The following is a 21215-nucleotide window of genomic DNA, read 5'->3' on the forward strand; positions in this document are numbered from 1 at the left end:
AAAGTCCCGTAAATGTAAATAGTCGTGCACAAAACATACATGATCTTTCCTAACAAAATTAATCACAAAATCTGTACATAGATATAGGAAGATGTGGTGTGAGTGCCAATGAGACAACTCTCCATCCAAATAACAATATATAAAAGTAAACCATTATAGGTCAATGTACGGCCTTCAACGCGGAGCCTTGGCTCACACCGAACAACAGCTATCAAGGGCCCCAAAATTACTAGTGTAAAAACCACATTTTTAGAGGTTATCATGCTTCTATTATTCATTTTAATTTTGGTAAAGGGCTTTCCTAATTTGATTGGTTGACACCCATAAAGGCTTTCCTTTGATAAAAATAACCATTTAATATGTTCAATTTTTCGGTTTTGCGATGAAGTTAGACCGAGATAACGGGCTATCAATTTGAGCTATCACTAGAAAATGAGGGTTTGCTAGATAGTGCTAAAGTCTCGGGGTGATCATACATTTCTAGACCTAAAACAACCCTTATATGTGTGTCTTAATTTGATCTCCATAATGAACCATTAAACAGCATAGTTGCTTATTGTTGAAGGCTGTACGGTGACCTATAGTTGTTAATGTCTGTGTTATTTTGGTCTCCTGTGGACAGTTGTCTCATTGGCAATCATACCACATCTAAAATAGTCATTTCATGGTATTAATTCACAAATTTCGAATTTGCATAGACAATATAAATGTTGAGTTCGTATGGACAGTCAAATGCCAAATAATAAAAAAGGAAAAGGAAAGAACCTAGATTTACAACTGGGAGTAAAAGCGGATAGCACCCTTCTTCGCCTTAATTGCCATATGGTAACGGCAGTCATTTTGTTGAAAATTAAAAAGTCAAACAACACACATACAGTTTTGTAAGTTTCATTCAGTTTGGTGCATCTTTTAAAGACAGATGCCACATAGGCACATGTCATGTTTATACATACTCATATAGATTATATTGGGTTTGGTGAAATATTCTCTTAGAAAATGCAACTTTTACATATGTATTTCACATATGCTCAAATGTTTCGACTTTCCCCCGTTTCCATGACAATGGCGGCAATTTTGGAATTTCTTAATACTGTCTGCACATTTAGTCTTTACAGGTCACGTTCTCTCTATGTTTTTATTATATGTATGTCTATTTGTATCTACAGAGTTAAGCTTTTTTCAACTTACTTTTATAGTTCGTTCTTATGATGTACAGTTACATCCCTGTTCCAAGTTAGGGAGATGGTTGGGATCCCGCTTACATCCGCCACATTCTGTATGTATGTGTCTGTCCCAAGTCAGGAGCTTGTAATTCAGTCGTTGCTGTTCAATTGTTGCTGTGTTACATATTTCGTTTTCGTTCATTTTTTTGTACAATTTTAAGCCGTAAGTTTTCTGGTTTGAATTATTTTACATTTTTGATTTCGGGGCCTTTCCGGCACAGACTGACTATGCGGTATGGGCTTTACTCATGTTGAAGGCCGTAGTACGGTGACCTATAGCTGTCAATTCCTGTGTCATTTGGTCTCTTGTGGAGAGTTGTCTCATTGGTAATCATAGCATCACATCTTTTTTTGTAGCCTATGTTTTCCGTCTTTTCTTTGCCACGGTACATTTTGGAGATTAACATTAATTATGTCTTTTGCATATGAATTTAAAATGATGAAAATTCTTTTTCGCCCTCGAACTTAAACTGAACATCGCGGTCGTTCAACTCTCTGAGATTGAACTACACAGCAACAGTGAGACCTTGACTCCTATGAGTGTGAAATCGTTAACCTCACTTGTATAGTATAAATATAAATTAAGGGTTAAGATCAAAAGAATTACGGTCATCTCTTAATACGACAGTAACGTATGAACATTTACTTTTTGTTGACAAAGCAAAAACCCTCTTTTTGTATGGACATAAAGCTTTGATTCGACGACCTACGTATCCCGTATGAATCACACTTAAAAAGAATTGATCTTGTGAACAAGGGCGGTATGAATAAAGAGGAATTTCCCGTCGGAAGTGCCTCGGTGTGAATATAGATCAATTGTTCTATTTATATCATTGATCAGCTGATGCAGCGTACGAATAATGTCTTTATTCCGAGATTTTACACATTGTCATTAAATTTTGGTGATCAAATAGTCAAGGTAAGCATATAGTGTCTTAATTGAACCGGATAAATATTTTGTAAATTTTATTTAAACATGTGTTCTTGTTTTCTTTTTCGTTAGCTGAATTTAGGTCAAATAAACACATATTTTACACGAAAACACCATTATTCACAATGGATGATGATGATGATGACGGATGGCTGTTTAACGTCCAGTGGCTAATTAAATACATATTCAAGACAAGAAGTTAAAGTTATACAAATATTAACATTGCCTTGACACACTGAGCCACATTTTTTTCGTCTTTTCAAAAGGTAACTGTACATGTATTCAAAGCATTTCAATGGAGGTGTTTGCAATAATTTATTTAAATAAACAACGATCTTTTATCTGTTGGTATAGATTAATAATAATTCATTTGCTACAGTTTATTAATTTTGTATCCTGGCAACGGTCCAAAAACAAATTTCATATCGGAATTTGTGTAATTTATTGAATTTGAAGTGATTACACCATATCGATATCCACTTGACCATGTTGACCAAACATGCATACATTACTTCCTTTTCAAATATTCTGACAAATATTGATTGTCAGCAGAAATTCCAGGTACTGATTACATAATATATTTCGATCGTATTCGATTTTGCTTACTAATTTATCAATATTGATTTGTTGGTCCATATATATGTCATCAACTTTTATTAATAGATTGACAACCAGTCTGTGTTCCGTAATTATAAACTGTATAACTGTACTTTTCAAAAGTATCCACAATGTCAAGGAGAAATTATAATTTTAACTAAAAATAATTGAAACTTTCAAAAAATATTGCAGTCTGAGTATGTAAAATAACAAATTAGTGATAACAAAATTCTGAAAAAGAAATGGTGTCATCAATTTTAAAAACTTCCCTTTTAACGATTAATATAGGTTCAAAGTCTTGGGATATTTTGAACGAAGAGACTTATTATATGTGGCGTCACTATAGCATGTAATAGTTTGTAGAAATTTTAATCTTCAATGGTCTGTCGTTTTAAAGCATATATGTTTGTTTACGTATAATCGGTTATTTACTTTTAAAATATTCTTAAATTGTACACGGCCTAAATCCTTTATAGTGGTCAGAAGGAGATAACCCTCCTGTTGGATTGGTAAGCATTCATTATTCAAATTAATTTGGGGACGGATGAGAGATGATGAACTTGTGACCTTTTATTTTCTTTACAAATTTACAAAACTGTTGCTTTTCTTATTTGTGTGATGATTCTTCGTGAAATTGAATTAGAGTTTTACAAAGGACAATCATGTTTAATATAAAACGGCAACTGCAGAGTTAGTTGGGTGTTCTGTCAAGATTTGCGAAAAATGCAGTCAAGCAAAATTTCAATGCGGATTAGAGTTTTGTTTTTTTCGGAGAAGTTTAGGTAATTTAGTCCTGTTGTTCGTTACATGTTGTTTAATTTTAGAAATTAAAGGATCAAACGAAACGGAGGTGCGTTAAACTAAAACATGTAGTTGTATTCTATTTAAAAAAAAGAAGATTTATTAAGATCCATTAGGACATTTTCTATAGTCAGCAAAATCTGGTCTCGACCGGAACGTGAAATGTATAATTGGATGACGTGAGTAAGCAAGAATAATCAAAGTTAAGCGTGAAGTAATCATAAATAACATAATACCAAACTTCTTTAATCGTTTTGAAGTTACATGTATTTAAATAAATCGTGCGTAATATTAGTTTTTGAATTAGTTTGAACACAAAATATTAATTTATTAGATTAGATTATTAAACTGCTTTTACGTTTAATAAACTTTGATTTTGCAGAAAAAATGAGTACTTGATGCCCTTTCTATTATTTGTTAGTGCATAACAATTCTGAAATCGTTGACCGAAAAGAAAAGCATGATTTTTAAATCCAAATCCTGTTATACCTATTGTTGCAGATCCACTTTTTTCCGGATTATTCAGTTTGATTTTTTTTCGTACTAACTATGTCGCACTATTGTTTTAAATTACACGGCAGAACAACCCTTTCAGTCCCACCATAGATATACTAGCCATAGATCTATGACTATTATATCTATGGTCCCACATTGTTTGGACGTCTTTTTTTCTGTAACGATGGCTATATCCTGTTTGTAGTTTACGTATGTAGTTTTGTTTTTGAAGCGAATCATGCATGATACCATCAAGCAATGATGGCGTGATACCTGGTAACATTGCATAATGAAGAGGTAGATGAAAAAATATCGAATAATGATTTAATCTAGATCAATTTATTACGCGTACTTATTTAATCAATATTCCTGATGGTGTTACAATGTGACTAATACAGCATCACGTTTGTTAGTGCAATCACCTGACTTTCACTTGATCAGATTTTAAACATAGCTTTGGAATAAGATTCCAAGATTTAATATTAGACTAACGTGTATTAATTGGGATGACCATTTGGTTGTCAGGTAGGCCCTATTTTTTCAATATTCGAAATTTAAGCATATTGATTGACATTTTTGCATAATATGTCAAGGTCTAGAGATTGCATATTTCCGGAGTTAATGTGCCATTTGAGAATCTAAAGAACCGTTTATGGGTTTGTTCCCCAAATAAATGGAACAGTTAAATTCATTCTGAATTATCCATAGTTTATCAAATCATTGACACACTCGACTAAGTCTCGCGCCTTTATAGCAGAACGCACGGAAAACGAGTACATGTATGCATAATAGGACAAGTGAGGTTACATGGATGTACTAATCTATTTAGGACAAAGAGGTCAAAGTGGTTCTCTTATTTTGTAGTTAAAGAGGAGAGAAAACAACTTTGACCCCCAGGCCCGTAGCAAAGAATTTCCAAGGGGGAAACGTGTGAAGTTGCTCTATATCTATATCTGTTCACACCTAAAGACTAGTCCGAAATATATTCTATCTATTTAAAGATAACCTATGATATATAAATATTTACTCAGAGTTTGCTGATAATTCATCAAGGATACAAACTGTCTCACATTAGGGTCAGTGTCCTATTAATCTAAATTTACATGTACATACACATTATAAAAATGCACGTTTAGGCCTATATGGATGACGTTTTCTAAAACGTACGCAATATCATTATAGGTATACAAGGACGCAATGAATATGTTTAGTCAGCTTTTGACTTTGGTTAAAGATGCATCTCGCCGATTTGCCTTTCCTAGTGTTGCTTTTGTATTTGTAAATTCTTTATATCTCAATCTGGGAATTGCATTAACTATTCAAAATGTGTACACAAATTATTCTCCATAAACACACTGGAAATGAAGAATCCCAAACTGGTTCATATCTTAACATAAACATATGATTCAAAAATTAAAAAGAAACATGTGGAAAATATGCATCCTTAAAATCCATTAAAAAGGCTCAAGTCGGAGCGAATTTATTGTTCATGTTCATCTCTTGTGTAGAAAAAGAGACACAGCAATTTGTGAAATAATTTCTTTTTAAGACAGTAAAACGCGAAAATAATTGAAATTAATGAAAAACAAAAACATAACGGATTTTGGAAAAAAGGGGGACGGCTAAAAAAATTGTCCTGTCCCCAAGTACCTATGCTTCAAGATGCTAGTATTGAACATTTTACCGAACTAAGTCGACAAACAAATCACTGTAATATTTAAACAGGGTTAACTATATTAATTTATAGTTCGCTGTAATTTAATGACATAATTAAGTATTTATAAGTATTCGATTTCAATTACATAATGCTATTATGCTTTCAAATAATAATCATGAATAGCCCTGCCTACGAGATTAAAGAAAGCAAACACCCCTGGGTCTACATCAATGTATTACAGGTCTAAGGACAACACGGTCATATCTTATCTCACTACAACGTACACATTTACCTTAAAACTTGACTTAGTTCAGGACAAATATGACAGTTATCTGCTTATACAATTAAAGATGTAGGTCCTCGGATTGATAGCTGATACACTACACGTCAATCAGTGTCGTTTTTCGACACCTATCTTGACAAGTGACCATTATGACCTTTTAAGTACAAGGGGGTCAGTAAATATGAAATTTAGACACGCAATTTGGATTGAATTGTTTGGTCTTCTTTTACACAATTACAACAGATTAAATCCATGTGACTTAAATTCGTGTGACTTTTGTTAATGCATAAGTAATAGTTTGTTCTAACGTTAACATTTCCATTTTAAACCATAATTTACATATTATTTTGTTTGCCCCCGACGTAACCGGAGGATACCACTGTCCGTCCGTACGCAATTGTTCTCTAGCTTAATTTTGCCACAACTTATACTTGAAACTTATACACAAGGCTTATTACCACAGCACACTGATCAAGTTCGAATTTGGGTAGTGTCAATGTATAACGTTAAATGTAAGCGGAGGCCTCATCTGTGTCCCATGGTCACATTCTCCATTTATTTTATTAATACTTTGTCATTTATGATTATTTTACTGATCGTCGTCCAACAATTATAATGTTTAATAGCTTACCTTATCATGTATATATAAACCTGCATTATGTTAATATATCTAAATCTTATTATGTATTTCAAAGGATACTCGAACGTCAAGAATAAAACGAATAGTATTACTTGGAAAACGATACCAAAGGGACATTCGATCTCATAAGTCTAAAATAAACTGACAAACTTTCTTGAAAAACTGGCAGTAAATACATAAATGCATGAGTACATGAACATATTCTAAAAATTCAAAAAACACTTGTTCAAACTAGAGAAAAGGGAAGTTTACCATTCAATTGCGGACATACAAATGAGGTACAGATTTGTTTCATATAACAGAAAACGTCGAAAGTTGTTTTAGCTTTCTGCAGTCAGTGGCGGATCCCGAAATTTTCATAAAAAAGGGTGGGCACTGCCATAAGAGGGGCCACTCCAGCGATGGCTCAGTGATTCCCTATATAATACAATAACGAAAAACAAAGATGGAGGCTGGCACCCTGCGCCCATAAATCCGCCTCTGGCATTTATAGATACTTCTCGACTTCGAAATTACACCGGCATCTTATTTTTTTCCCGCGGAAAATCAGAGTATCCATGATAACTAACTCAGAGTGCATTCACTTAATCTGGTCTACACTGGCCATCCCAAAACATTTCAATTTGCATTATGCTTGACAGACGTTGCAACAATTGAGTCTATTAACTCGTCTATATATATATATATATATTTCGTTATTGTTGAATTTGTAAATATTACCACATTTAAATTGATAACTTAATTTTTTTTTTTTTACCCCTATCTGTATGTGGCAACCTTATTGAATTTTGAGTCTTCAAGGCTATTCTTCTTCGTACTTAATTTGGCCTTTTTAACTTGAGATTCGCGCTTTGCCAAAGAGTATTTTGTAGATGAAACGATCATCTCGCGTACAACATTTTAAGCCTGGTACTAGTATCTTAAATGAGTTCATTTAATTTTCATCAATTGTCTATCATTTTATCAGAAAACTCGAAGATTATCAATTTTGAAATATTTGTCTACACTCGTCCTTGCATCTGTTCGATCGAACTTGGCATTTTACATTTCAACGATCACATGTCATCTTTTTACGCGTTTCTGCTTTATTTTTAATCTGAGAGGATGTGCATATAAACCCGCGTGCATTTTGAACGTTAACGGTACTGATTGATTTCAAAGGTAAAGATTTTCGCTTAATTTGTTTAGCTCCATCTAAATAGTTTCTTCGTAGTTGAATTAATAAATGGTTCTTTTTTTTTAAGGAATCGTTTGTTATATATATAAATAGTGCTAATTCATTTCCTTCAATTCATGCCTCATTAAACATACTCGTTAACTGACATGTAATGCTGCTTAACTATTTTTAAAGATGGATATGACTTTCACGTACCTCTTTAGTTTAAACTATAGTTAATGTTCTTCCTTGTCGCTAAGATGTGCCCCTGTTAATGCGACTGCGGCAATGCGTTCACTTTCAGATACCAATCCTTCGCTCTCGGCAATTTGTCCTGTTTGACAAATTATACTATATCATCTTTAGACTATCAGGATCTCCTTTCGTATACTGCTATACCATGCGCCGCAACCTGTTCCCGGCATAACTACTTGAAATGCAATTACATCTTTATTTTCAGCTTAAAGACATAGGTTAAATTACTAGTTAATGTTTCGAATATTTCGTCTATAGTATTATTGGGGGTGGGGGGGGGGGGGGGGGGTAATACCAATCAGGTTTTAGTATATTAGTACATCGCTTTTCTGTTGAATGGAGACCTCCTCTTTATACCACTTTAATTAGAAAACCAAAGGTATTATACATCCATTAAAAAATTACAACAATATCGAACTCCAAGGGAATTTAAAAACGGAAATGAACAAGGAATAATAATAATCTAAAACAAAGATTTTATGTGGGTAAAATTTCTTCAGAGTAAGGCTTTTGTCTCATATCTAATGTTGCCAAATTTACTATGTGTAAAAGTCATAGTAACATTACAACTAACATTTCTGTTCTAAATTGTCAAGATTGTATCTTACTATTCATTCATCAGAACAACTAACACACATTTCTGTACTTCAGTAGTTTTTTATGGAACAGATAAAGACTATTTATTTTACCGTTATTCTACTGCATGGAATCTAATCGGAAGTACCTCGACTGATATTCGAGTATATGATGACTTGGTGGTTAATTCTGTTAAAGTACTTTCAGATACTGTTAGATTTTATGAGATATTAGTTTACTTCCGCTTTTTAAAGCAGGTTGTATGTATATAGCGCCGGGGAGTCCGTCTGTCTTTTCGTGCGTTCGTTCCTCTGTTTGCCTTTCCGTCCGAATTTTTTTACCCACAACTGATCCCTAATCGCTGGACAGAATATTTTGAAACATTCACCGATTTTTACTGACACGATGTACTTTTGTACCTTCTATTTCATTTCTTTATCTGAATGATTTTTGGGGTTCACTTTGAGATAGTTGTTATAGTTGCTTACATCACTTTATTTGGACTTTGGTGAATAGTTACATCTCATTGGCAATCTACTACATCTCTTTTATATTTGAGGGAATTTGGCGTTCATTGCAATCTGTTTGAGTTTCCATCCCCCACCCTTGAACTAAAATATAAACAGATATAGTTCTATTAGAGAACCATCTCTTCGATTGAGAATTTTATCAGTTGCACCTGTATGGTAGATTAGATCTAGAATACTATGCTTACTACGAAGGCGGAGTCCAAAGATTATCCAAATATGTGACTATGAATTATAATATTTATTTAAAAGTAATGACACATATTATTACAAAATTGTATTAAGCGACTGAGTAATATGCCACTCGATAGCTAGCACTTCACATTAATAGGATAATGTTCAAGTGTATTAGTTTAATACAAGTGGATCTTCCGAGTGTAGTTTCTTTTTGTGGATCGTTTGTACACACTAGGACAATGACTAAAGAGTCCAAAATCATCAGAAGTCCGAGATAAGAACTTATGCCTGTCAGTTTTGGTTAATAAATAAACAAATATATATACATAATATAAGTATGGTGTATTATCTTGTTGTTGATATGTGTAGGAAGCTTTTAATGCTTTACAACTGTCAACATATGAATATATTTGCCTTGACCGCTGTGGAACTATACGTAAACAACATGGACAGTAAACATTTGCTATCTATTTCAGAGGTTTTGCGGTCATTTATTCAGAATGAAGGGCACTTGAAGACCGCCAGACCAAAACAAGATTTATTTAGGTATGTGGTAGGATAAAATCACGTGACAGATTGTTTTGTATCTAAGTCAGTGACATACTAAATGCATTTTACATAAGATTTATGTTTTATATATTTTTAGTCCTTCAAGGACATTCGGTTTAAAGCTAATAGAGTATTAAGTTTATCGCTGATGGAATGCTTTTTAGTATGCCTATCAACACAGATATATAGTCTTAGTACACCGCACTTCAAAATATTATTGGAAGCATACAAACTAACGCGTTTTGATTTACTAATCACAATCTGTTCTCACGGCAATATTGAAAAATAATTTACTATTTTCGCCAGATTTCCTTTCTAGATCGGTTTCCAATAACATCATCAATAAAACATTTATTTGTCAGTCAGTTGTGAATTTTATTTTGTTCAATTTCCCCGCGAGAACGGATAGCAAGAAGTACATTATAGTAATGTTGATTCCTAGTCAGGTAAACTGTATAGGAAACGATATTATTTCTTATGCAGCAAAAATACTGCAATCTGATTGGTTAATTACCCCGGTGTAAATAACACCCTACCCTGGTTCACCCCGGGATAAATAAAATTTTGCCAAAAATTTCAGAATTTTTTATTTTTTTTGCCAAGATAAAAAAAAAAAAAAAAAAAAAAAAATTCAAAAAAAAAAAATAATCAAAATAAAATGTTTAAATTTAAAAAAAAAAAAAAAATTTCCAAAAAATTTTAAAAAATATTTAAAAATTTTTTTCCCGGAAAACTCAAAGAAAAAAAATGTTTCTGACTTTTTCCAAAAATTAAGTAAAAAGTATTTTACAATGCGCAGCAACAAGGACATTGAAAAAAATGTTACACTGTAAATTTTTCATTACCATTTTTTCAATTTTACATCCTGGTTTCAAAATGAGTTAAGGAAATGTTCATAAGAAATAAATTCGTTATCTTGGTGTAATCAGGGGTGTAAAATTCTGTACACCCCTGATTACACCAAGATAACTAATATTTTTTAACGTGGTTTAGAAATAATTAAAACTCTCATAGCTATCTCAACCTCGAGATCTCAACGCTAAACTCAATTACTAGCAGATTAAGAACCAAGAAGCACTACAAGTAAATATATAAATACATATACGCATCATTTGATCGCAATGAAGGTTGTACTTAATTATTTGCAACCTTCACACTGGCATGGTAATTCATACAGTAAATATAGACAATAACACTATTCGGCCGGTAATAATGTTTTTGTTTATGTCGTAAAATATATTATTGTTAATATTTCTTATGTTTCCACAGTGGACATTCATCTATAAGCGAGGACAATTAAGTCCTTAGGAAAAAAATGACGGAAAATGGTAAAGTTCTTGAAGTTAAGCGAGTGGAGTCGGAGGAGTCTCTTGATGAAGGGGATTTGGAGGATTTCATCCCGACACCCCCAGATGGCGGATGGGGCTGGATGATAGTCTTAGCTTCGTTGGTTTGTAACATCATCGTGGACGGTATTGGATATGCCTTTGGAGTACTGCTGCCAATATTCGCTGATTATTTCTCAGCACCCAACAGCAAAGTTGCTTTGGTTGGGTCCCTGTTATGTGGAGTTTACCTGTGTGCAGGTAATTTAAATTGATTCTTATGATACAAGACAATACATTTATGTATATCAATTTCGAATATGATATTACGGTCTAATAATGAATTAAAATGTATAATAATTGAAAGGAACACGTTTAATAATTTCTTGCGTCCGAAGCGCTGGATTAACCTTCATCAGGAACGCTGAAATCCAATCATTTGAAATCCGATGATGTAAAAGTTTGTCTTGTTAATCATATTGTTGAGCGCCATTGTATGCTAGTACATTCTTATAAAAATTAAGAAGGGACTCAATCTTAACTTTCGAGTTGGATTTTGATTTTTAGGTTTATTGAAAAAATAGTTATAAAACAAAAATTACGAACTCCGAGGATTATTCAAAACTGAAAGTCTGTAGTCAAATGGCAAAATCAAGAGCTCAAACACACCAAACGAACGGAAAGAAACTATCATATTGCAGACTTGGTATAGTTATTTTGTTATGTAAAAAATGGTGGAATAAACTTGGTTTTATAGCTATCTAAACCTCTCACTTGTATATCATCCTTCCACATATATTCCATTATATTGACAACGATGTGTGAACCAAACAAACAGACATTATAGGTAAAAATGTCAAAAATAGGGGTAAATCGGTCAACATTGTGTTATAATTTTAATCACTATATGGGGAAAATATAATCAAAGAAAAATGTCACAAAGAAAAAAAGTAAAAGTAATATTCATAAAGACAAATAAAAGAATAATATAACACGTTTTTAAGACTATTAACAATGCCAGTACCCAGATCCAATACTTCAAGCCCATCGTGTATTATTTATGAAAGTTATTCGGAATGATTATCAAAAAGGTCCTGGTATTTTTAGATGAACCTTTTTACAAAAGGACGAGACTTTCTTTTACATACCTCTGGTTCGTCAACTTTCTACTCAGACACTGGTGACGTTGAATAAAGTCTGAGTAGCAGATAAACTCATCATAGATACCAGGACTAAATTTAGTATATACGTCAGAGGTGCTTTTTTGTTGTTGAGATTTTTTTTCGGTTTTCCATAATATCTAAACAACTACTAAGTGTTTCTGTTCAATCCAACTTTTCAATGGCTATGTACAAAGTAAATGAATAGCATGTATTTTTTTCACAACTGTCAACGGTTCTATCAGCCAAAGATAAAATGTTACATAAAAAGATTCAAATGTGGCAATAATAACCTGAAATAAGAGTCTTTCCTATAACAAATCAAGTTTCTACGCTTTATTTTAAGCAGAAACACTACTGGTTTAAAGGCAGCTATGATATCACATATGGTCGTGTAGTATATTTGTTATGTTTCATGTCGCAATACTGCATAGGCAGACTAAGAGATAACCGATTCTGGAAGTTTTAAATTTCTTGTCTGTTTTGTAGGACCGATAGTGAGCGGGCTTGTCAATAAATTTGGATGCCGAGCAGTCGCTTTCACAGGAAGTATTGTCGCATGTGCAGGATTCATGTTGGGATCATTTGCTCCAAATTTAGATTTACTTATATTATTCTACGGTGTTTTTGGAGGTTAATATTGGATATTTTTATTAATCTATTTTTATTGAAAAATACTTATTACTGCAAGTTACTATAACCTTAAGATTGTGTTAATTTTAATATAGATTTGTTTTATCTTTAAAGATGCTGAAACAATTATTTTCTTATTGAATACACAAATCTATATCCTGATTGTTATACTGTTTATTTAACAAAAAAAGTAATACTACAAAAATATTTTGAAGTTTTACAGTATGGAACTACTTTTCTATTGTTTTAAGTTGCAAAAAGACAATGGACAAATTTTCAGCATGAATTTGATATCTATATTTTTATTTATAATAATCATCTTTAGATAACTATACTGTACAGGTTAATGTTTGATTGTTTTCGCTTTTGTATTTCGATACTAGAGTTAACCTGCTGTTATTCAAAAATGTTATTATGCCTGTTAGATTAGTTATGCTTACTTGATTTGACATTTTCAGGTCTTGGTTTTGGAATGATATATTTACCATCTATTGTAAGTGTTGGCTACTATTTTGAGAAGAGGAGAGCTGTAGCTACAGGTATTGCAGTATGTGGCTCAGGTATTGGTACCTTTATTTTCTCTCCGCTGAATGATTACTTGTTGAAAGTCTTTGACTGGAGAAACTTATTATTCTTACAAGCCGGAATTATTCTGAATTGTCTCGTTTGTGCAATGTTAATGAGACCGTTAGAGCCAAAAAAGAAAGTGAAAAAGGTGATAACCGAGGATGACAAGGATGAAATGCGCCATCATTTCAAGGTCAAAGCTCAAAGAAACAGGAGAATCACAACGGAGTCAGAGTCTAGTGTTCAAGACCTCAAAACATTTGCCAAATTGAGAGAGGCAAAACTTATGAGAGAAAATAAATTGAACGAAGAGGAATCAGACATTTGGTCAGTTCCGAGTGAATTTTTTGTCAAAGGAAACCCAGAAAGCAATCCCAGTAGTCCAACCGGTACTCCAAAAATCATACTATCCCCCAACGAGTCTGTGCCCAATGCAGAGTCGTCCATCAGATCGTCCATCAGATCGCAGACGTCTAATACAGATAAGAAGGTGACAGTTTCTGTAGACGACAATACAAAAGAATCGCAACCAGATATACAAGTAAATCGGCCATCCAATGGAATAGCTATTGCTGCTTACGAAGTTCAACCATTGATAGAAAATGGCTACACGAAAGTTAAGGAGAAAAAGCCAAAACTGCACCCACCTGCTGGTTCACAAATGAGGATAGGATCATATCGAGATATTGTTGCTCATAAAGACGACTTTGCTAGACCATTGTATAAAAAAGACATATTTTACAGCGGAAGTATCGTTCATATCCCTCAATTTCGTTCTCAACCCAATATTGATAGCTATGTAACTAGTATTACATCAATTCCAGGTGTGTCAGAGGTTCCAAAAACATCAGTATGGGATCACTGCACATGTTTGCCAAAATCTGTCGTAGACACATTAAAAGAAATGTTGGACTTTTCCTTATTGTTAGATTTAAACTTTGCTTTGTTATGTCTGGGAAATTTATTTGCCATGTCAGGATTTTATGTTCCTTTCACATTCCTCGTTGACCGGGCTCAGCGCTTAGGAGTCCCCGGTACAGAAGCAGCTTTCCTTCTTTCAGTTATCGGTAAGTATGCAAAATATAACAGTTATAATCATTCTGAGTAAATATTGATAATAAACAAAAAGATGTGGTATGGTTGGCAATGAGGCAACACTTACCACAAAGACTGAAGAAAGTTTTTCTTGAAATGAGCTACATGAATATAGAAGTTTTTGCGTAGACACATATACACACATTATTGTGAGCACAACTTAAATGTATTGAATTATATTACCGTCATAAAATTTAACTTTTACTAAAAAAATCAACCCATCAACACAATATCTCTCAAACTTTTAGTTTTAAAGATATTTCTAGACAAGGACACTCATTTTATCAATATGTAAGAAATAGAACATTTTATTTTAAAGAATATCGTGTCATATATAAAATACAAAAAAAGATTTTGTTTTGTTAATGATACGACTACACATTATAGATCAAAACAATTATATGTCACCAAACGAACTTCAACAATGATCAATTCTATACCATTAAATAAGCATTAAGAGTTCCCCTCTCAAGAAGATTTTAAAAAAACCTAAAGGTATTATTTATGTACAAAACAATAAACGAAAATGTTTTTTTGATAGGCAACAACCAACGACAAAAACTAAATATCTCTATCTTCTCATTCTTTCTCCATTTCCATTTTCAATTCTATATTTCGACAGAACGAAAGCTTTGATACTTACTATACAAATCCTTCCTTTCAACTAGTAACTACTTTTTTCTTCTACTCCATAGATATGGTTATACATTAATTTCAGGTATTGCCAATACCATTGGTCGAATTTTAGCAGGTCTGTTGGCTGACATGAAGAACGTCGATGCTCTTGTAATCAACAACGTGGCCCTTATTATCAGTTCAATCAGTCTGTTCCTCCAGCCACTATGTACAACATATGAACTGTTGATTGTATTCTCAGTTGTCTATGGATTGTGTGTTTGTAAGTCATATTTTGTATTAAACACATTTTGCTGGAAATGATATATAGAAAAAAAGAAGATGTGGTATGATTGCCAATGAGACAACTGTCCACAAGAGACCAACATGACACAGATTTTTTTTTATTGGTTTTTAAGTTTGTACGTGAGTTCCACTTTTGTATTCATAACTACTTCTGAACAAATAGAAAAAAATTGATGATTCTATCTAATTTCGTCTGGATTTACCCTCATTAGGAAGGCCCAAAGCCGAATATTTGAAAGCCTAAAATGTGTAAGAACCGAAGCAGTCGAAGAACGATATGACTAAAAGGGACATATTACATGTATTAATAAAGACAAAATCCGTCTAAGGTGTATTTCACGTTGGGAGTTGAAAATTTAGGAATCTATGAATGAGGTTCGATTGTTATCGTTTTTTTAAGTTGAATTCAGATAAATGAAAAAGGGATGTAACGTTTGAAAAAAATTTGTTCCAGCTAGTAAGTGTCTTAGCACGTCTTGACTAATATGTGTTTGATCTCTGTCTGTACAGGATAACATTTGCACATCATGTTTCATTATTTCGGAGTTTTTTAAGAATTACGTGGGCTTGTAATCCAAATCTTTTTACCCCTGATTAAATTTGATGAAAATCTGATAATCTTCCATTAGTATTACCATATTTTATTGGTTGAGAGTACCCATTTGATATCTGCAACTTCTTCAAAACCCCTAATTATAATTTGTTGGAATTTTCCCAGCATTTCAACCAAAGAGTGCGATTTTGTAACTTCTGTTTGTTTTATCCATACAACTTTTTTTTTTGGAAGGGAGGGGGGGGGTCATCAGCAGAGAAGACTTTCTAAGTTGCAAACCTTGTATCTAATCCTATTGTTATTTTTTTGGACAATAAAATATGTTTAAACAAAGCATCTCATAAAGTTTTTCATTCCTTTATGTGGGATAGAGACAGCCTTTTAAGAGGAAATTGTTTTACAAAACCAGTGTTTATCGGCTCTATTGGAAGTTAAGTTTGTAAAGACACTGAAACGACAACACGAGTCCATACGTGAACAAAAGTACACTCGCAGACACACTAGTTTTTATTTGGTGCATATTCTACAAATTTAAATGTTTTATTTATAGCTGCTTACATCTCACTGACATCGATTATCTTATGTGACCTACTGGGCCTCAGTAAGCTGACAAATGCTTTTGGTTTGCTGACATTATGCCGTGGTATTGCTGGTATATATGGCCCCCCTTCGGCAGGTTGGTAGAATATTTTAAGTCTTATAGTTTAATCACAAAAGCATTAGTTTCTCGTTATTTTTCACGCGTGAATAGCGAAAGCGCGATGATTATTTACTTTTTTTTTTTAATTTAGTTTCCTTTTCCTTTAGCGATATTAGAAGTCAAATGACATTAATATTTGTCATATACTAAATTTAGTCCTGGTATCTATGATGAGTTTATATTAACATTGTTATCTCAAAATTACTTTAAAGTAAAACTAAACCTGTTGAAATAAGGGAAGAATTAAATCCCTGGTTTTACCTTACCAATGATAACTGCATTTTTAAAAAGTAAAAAAAGTCGATTATAAAGTTCTGAATCAAAATAATTATATTTTGCAGGCTATGTATTTCAATTGACTGGCAGTTATGATGCATCTTTCTATTTTGGAGGTGGAATGTTTTTAGTAGGAACTTTATTCCATTTAGCGTTACACTTACCGTGTGTTAAACGTAACAATACATTAACACATGACACAGAAATGGACTTTATGGCGGACGATCCTTCAGAAGAGCCAGTGGCGGTATAGATTATAATTCCAATTCATTAATTTTACTTTTCTCAATTTCTTTGTCAATTGTCTCCCGAGGAACGATTTTATTACTGATATTTTATAATTATCATTGTTTCTTTATTAATCCAGTTTTCACTAGAATGTGGTTTAAATGAAGATATAGAGAATAGCTTGTTTTTTTTATTTTATTCGTGCTGAATTGTCTTTTAACTTTATTTATATTATATAAGCACGTTTCCTACATGCTTTACAATCATACATTCAATCAGATGTCAGCGAGCAATGCTTTGCAGTATTAATGTTTTAATTAATTACTTTTTCCTGTTTTAAATGCATTTGATAACAATAATTGTCTCCGATGAATAGGCAGTAATGTGAATTGAACTGATTGTTTAAATAGAATTGCTAAAGTAAGGAGATGAGCCCCCTTACATTAGTAACACATATAATTCTTTAAATGTGTAAGGCGTTTGGAATATATGTAATCTGTTTTAAAAATAGGCTTCAATTCACAATTAAGAAACTTGCATTTGTTTGTTCTTTGTTTCAATTTTAGTAAGCATTATTTCATGTATTCGTATTATTTTCATATTTGTCCGTGCAATGCAGTAAATGCCAATTAATGTTCATATTTGTTATTTATAATCAAAGATGAGTTTTTGCTTCATGATTGTAATGACAATACTATTTGAATCATGATGTTTGTATCTTTTTCACATATTTAGATCCTATACTTTGAAATTTTATCAAGATATATCAGTTCTTAGTTAATGTTCCTTTTAATTTTATAATTGTAAGTTGCAATAATTCTTCAATTGAATATTTTTAAGTTGTTTACCTTAGTTCAGCTAGAACTACAATACGAATATGAATATATTTTATTGTAAATAAATATACATGTTTGTGTGTATTTTGTACATGAGTTGAGTTATGCATGTGTATATTCTATTTAGAATTTGTATGATAATTGGAAGGATAACATGTAAGCAAGAATAGTATATATGCACATATTTATATAATGTTGAATTTGAATAATATGGTATATATATTTATCCGAAAGGATGTTTTCATTTTACATTTGTATAAATGTGTTTTATTGTTTCCTTTTGCAAAGCTTTTTATTTATAAGGACACTATATGATGTGTTTTTATTATTTTTAACAATATGATTATTTATAAGCTATTTGTTATAGCTGTGTTTTCCTTCCCAATCTTATATATAAATATGTCAATTTTTTTTATTCTTCTGTGAAATGAAATCTTTATTTAATGAAAGAAAAATAAATGACAACAAAACAATTATTCAATAGTTATGGATTATGTAAACAAATCTATACTTTCTAAGTCAATCATGTTAACTCAATATTTATACAACATCAATTATAAAAGACGATTTAATAGGTACACTATATATAGTTTGGTTCTTCAGACTTTTTAAAATACCAAATATAAGTCACATAAAACAATACTATATCATAAACAATGCATGCTTTACTGAATTATTTCGAATATTTAAAGACGAGAAGTATTGGTTTATCTTCTGACCATTGCTTGGAGTGGAGAGTAGAAATTCAAGTCGGATGTAGACAAAACTGATCAAAGATACCACCAGGCTTATAAAAGAGGGACGAAAGATACCAGAAGGACAGTCCAACTCATAAATCGAAAACTATCTGAAATATAATTGTGAATGTCAGACGCATGTTTTCTAAACAATGACAGTGACGTTCAAAACAAACAAAAGTTAAGGGGCTAAATAAAGTACGAAGTTAAAGACCAATTAGATCACAATAGTCCGAAGGGTTTTGTCAAATATATCTAAGGTAATAAATTCCCGGGGTAGAAAAAACCTTACTATTTCGAACAGTTCAAAGTTTTATAATCTGTACTTAAATTGACTGGATATAAGTTATTGTCTAATGTATTCTCGGCTCGTATACGACTGTGAATATGAATACCATATTATAAAGTAGATATTGGCTTCATTGATAATTATCAATTTTAAGTCTGACCACTTATCCCACTAAAACAATGATGATTCATTTTTATTACGGGTGATATCCATTTCTTGCTTTTTTAATGAGACAAATCGTCTAGTAAGTTTCTTCCTTTGAATTTATGATGCATTTACAAATATAGTATATCTTTATTTATAGTTCATGTATATATTTGAAATTCTTATATTTATTGCGTTTTTATATATTTGGTCAGTTCGTAGATATATACATCTATCACCAGTTTTAATATATTCTTGCGTGGCATGCATAAAACATTTAAACACATTGGAGCAGGATATGTAGTCATTATGTTTTTTTCCTGTGACTACAAGAGATGTCGATATGATTATAAAGAACAGTAGAACTGTCTTAGTATGATGTACACAATATGGAGCATTTGGTATTTCTTATATTTTGTTTAAATGGAATTTGACTTTTAGTGAATAATTATTTATATACAGGAGTTCGTAGAAATATCTGTGTTTATTAATCATCGCTTACACAAAAACTGCATACGATCTTTAATCCACATTTATCATCATTCAAAGACTTATACAAGAAAAAAACTTATTTTTTGCATTAAATGTTGAAAAGTCTACTATTTGTATATTTATAAAATGTTTAGTTTTAGCTATTGAACAATGCCAAGCTTATCTTTGGTATCATACTAAATGTCATTTGTAATATAAGAAATACATTTTTTTAATTATAAAATGTTGACTTTTGCGATATATTTTATTTTATTATTGTAATAAAAAATGTAGGAGAAAAATATCTTGCATATTTTCAAACGTTCTTTTTAATAAAATATATCCTTTTTAACAGAATTTATCTATCTACTAATGCTACTTAAAATATCATATTGCTGTTAAGCACATATCCGTTTTGTGATCATCTCTATATTTAAGGAACAAAGCTTTCTCAAAAGACTTTAAATGAAAGCAGTTGTATGATATATTTTTCACAAGGTACAATAACTGTTCGCGACAATTGTGAGAATGATGTAAAGGTAGAAAATTGTATAAAAAACTTAATAAATTTTATGCGTCCGAAATGCTTCTCAGGATCTGAATTCATCAGAAACGTTCAAAGCCGAACAGTATTAAGGCAAGGATGTATAAGAACTGAAACAGTACAAGAGCTATATGACTAAAAAGTCAAAGTCAAAAGATTTTTGTTGAGTCATGAAATCAAACTAAAACATACGAAATTTCATTGTTCGAAGAGCTTCTGTTATTGATTAAAACTTGACTGTTGAGGGTATAGAGTTATAGATTTTTTGTGTTATTAAAATTTGCTGTTACAAAATGATAGAAATTATTATAAATTAAGGAATGTATCTCCCTCATGCAAAGCTCTGATTTCTTCAACGGATTTGGCTATACTTTTTGGACCTTTTGGATTATAGCTCTTCATCTTTTATTTAAACTTTGGATTTCAAATATTTTGGCCAGGAGCATCACTGAAGAGATATGTATTGTCGAAATGTGCATCTGGTGCAAGAAAATTAGTACCGTTAATTTTATTATGGCATTCAGCGATGTATAAATGTTTTTAATTCTTGACATTCAAAAGAGATTAGAGATCTAACAACTCTAGAGGTAAGATAGCTATAGAAGATGGAGTTGAAACCCCTGATTTATGTGAAAAGCTATCAATCAAGTTTGAAAAAAATTGTGCAAAAATTCATGATAATTGCAAATGCAAATAGTAGAGGAAAAACATGATTTGTACGAGATATATTTGAAATTAAAACTTATGTGAAATAAGTGTAACAGCTATAGAGAAAACGGTCCGAAATAATGTCCGACATTTAAAAAAAAATATGTAAATCAAACAGATACCATATTCAGCTCATTTTGTTAAGAGGGAATCGTAGCCAG

At 32.0% G+C, this 21215-nt stretch overlaps 1 protein-coding gene across 4 annotated transcripts; it reads left to right on the forward strand.

The window, feature by feature from the left end:
* The first annotated feature begins 1983 nt into the window (after positions 1-1983).
* On the forward strand, positions 1984-20154 carry LOC139524105 (monocarboxylate transporter 14-like). 4 transcript variants are annotated; one of them, XM_071318674.1, is made up of 8 exons: positions 1984-2142; positions 9795-9864; positions 11137-11453; positions 12842-12985; positions 13444-14619; positions 15366-15545; positions 16672-16797; positions 17163-20154. In XM_071318674.1, exons 3-8 carry the CDS (start codon positions 11183-11185, stop codon positions 17348-17350), a joined length of 2085 nt encoding a protein of 694 aa, XP_071174775.1. In that variant the 5' UTR covers positions 1984-2142; positions 9795-9864; positions 11137-11182; the 3' UTR covers positions 17351-20154. The 4 variants fall into 4 exon arrangements, with proteins under 4 accessions (XP_071174775.1, XP_071174778.1, XP_071174776.1 ...); XM_071318677.1 differs by having other exon boundaries at positions 2109-2420; XM_071318675.1 differs by lacking the exon at positions 1984-2142 and adding an exon at positions 3205-3260.
* The last annotated feature ends 1061 nt before the right edge of the window (positions 20155-21215 follow it).

The sequence above is a fragment of the Mytilus edulis genome, chromosome 5, assembly GCF_963676685.1.
Source record: "Mytilus edulis chromosome 5, xbMytEdul2.2, whole genome shotgun sequence".
NCBI lineage: Eukaryota > Metazoa > Mollusca > Bivalvia > Mytilida > Mytilidae > Mytilus > Mytilus edulis.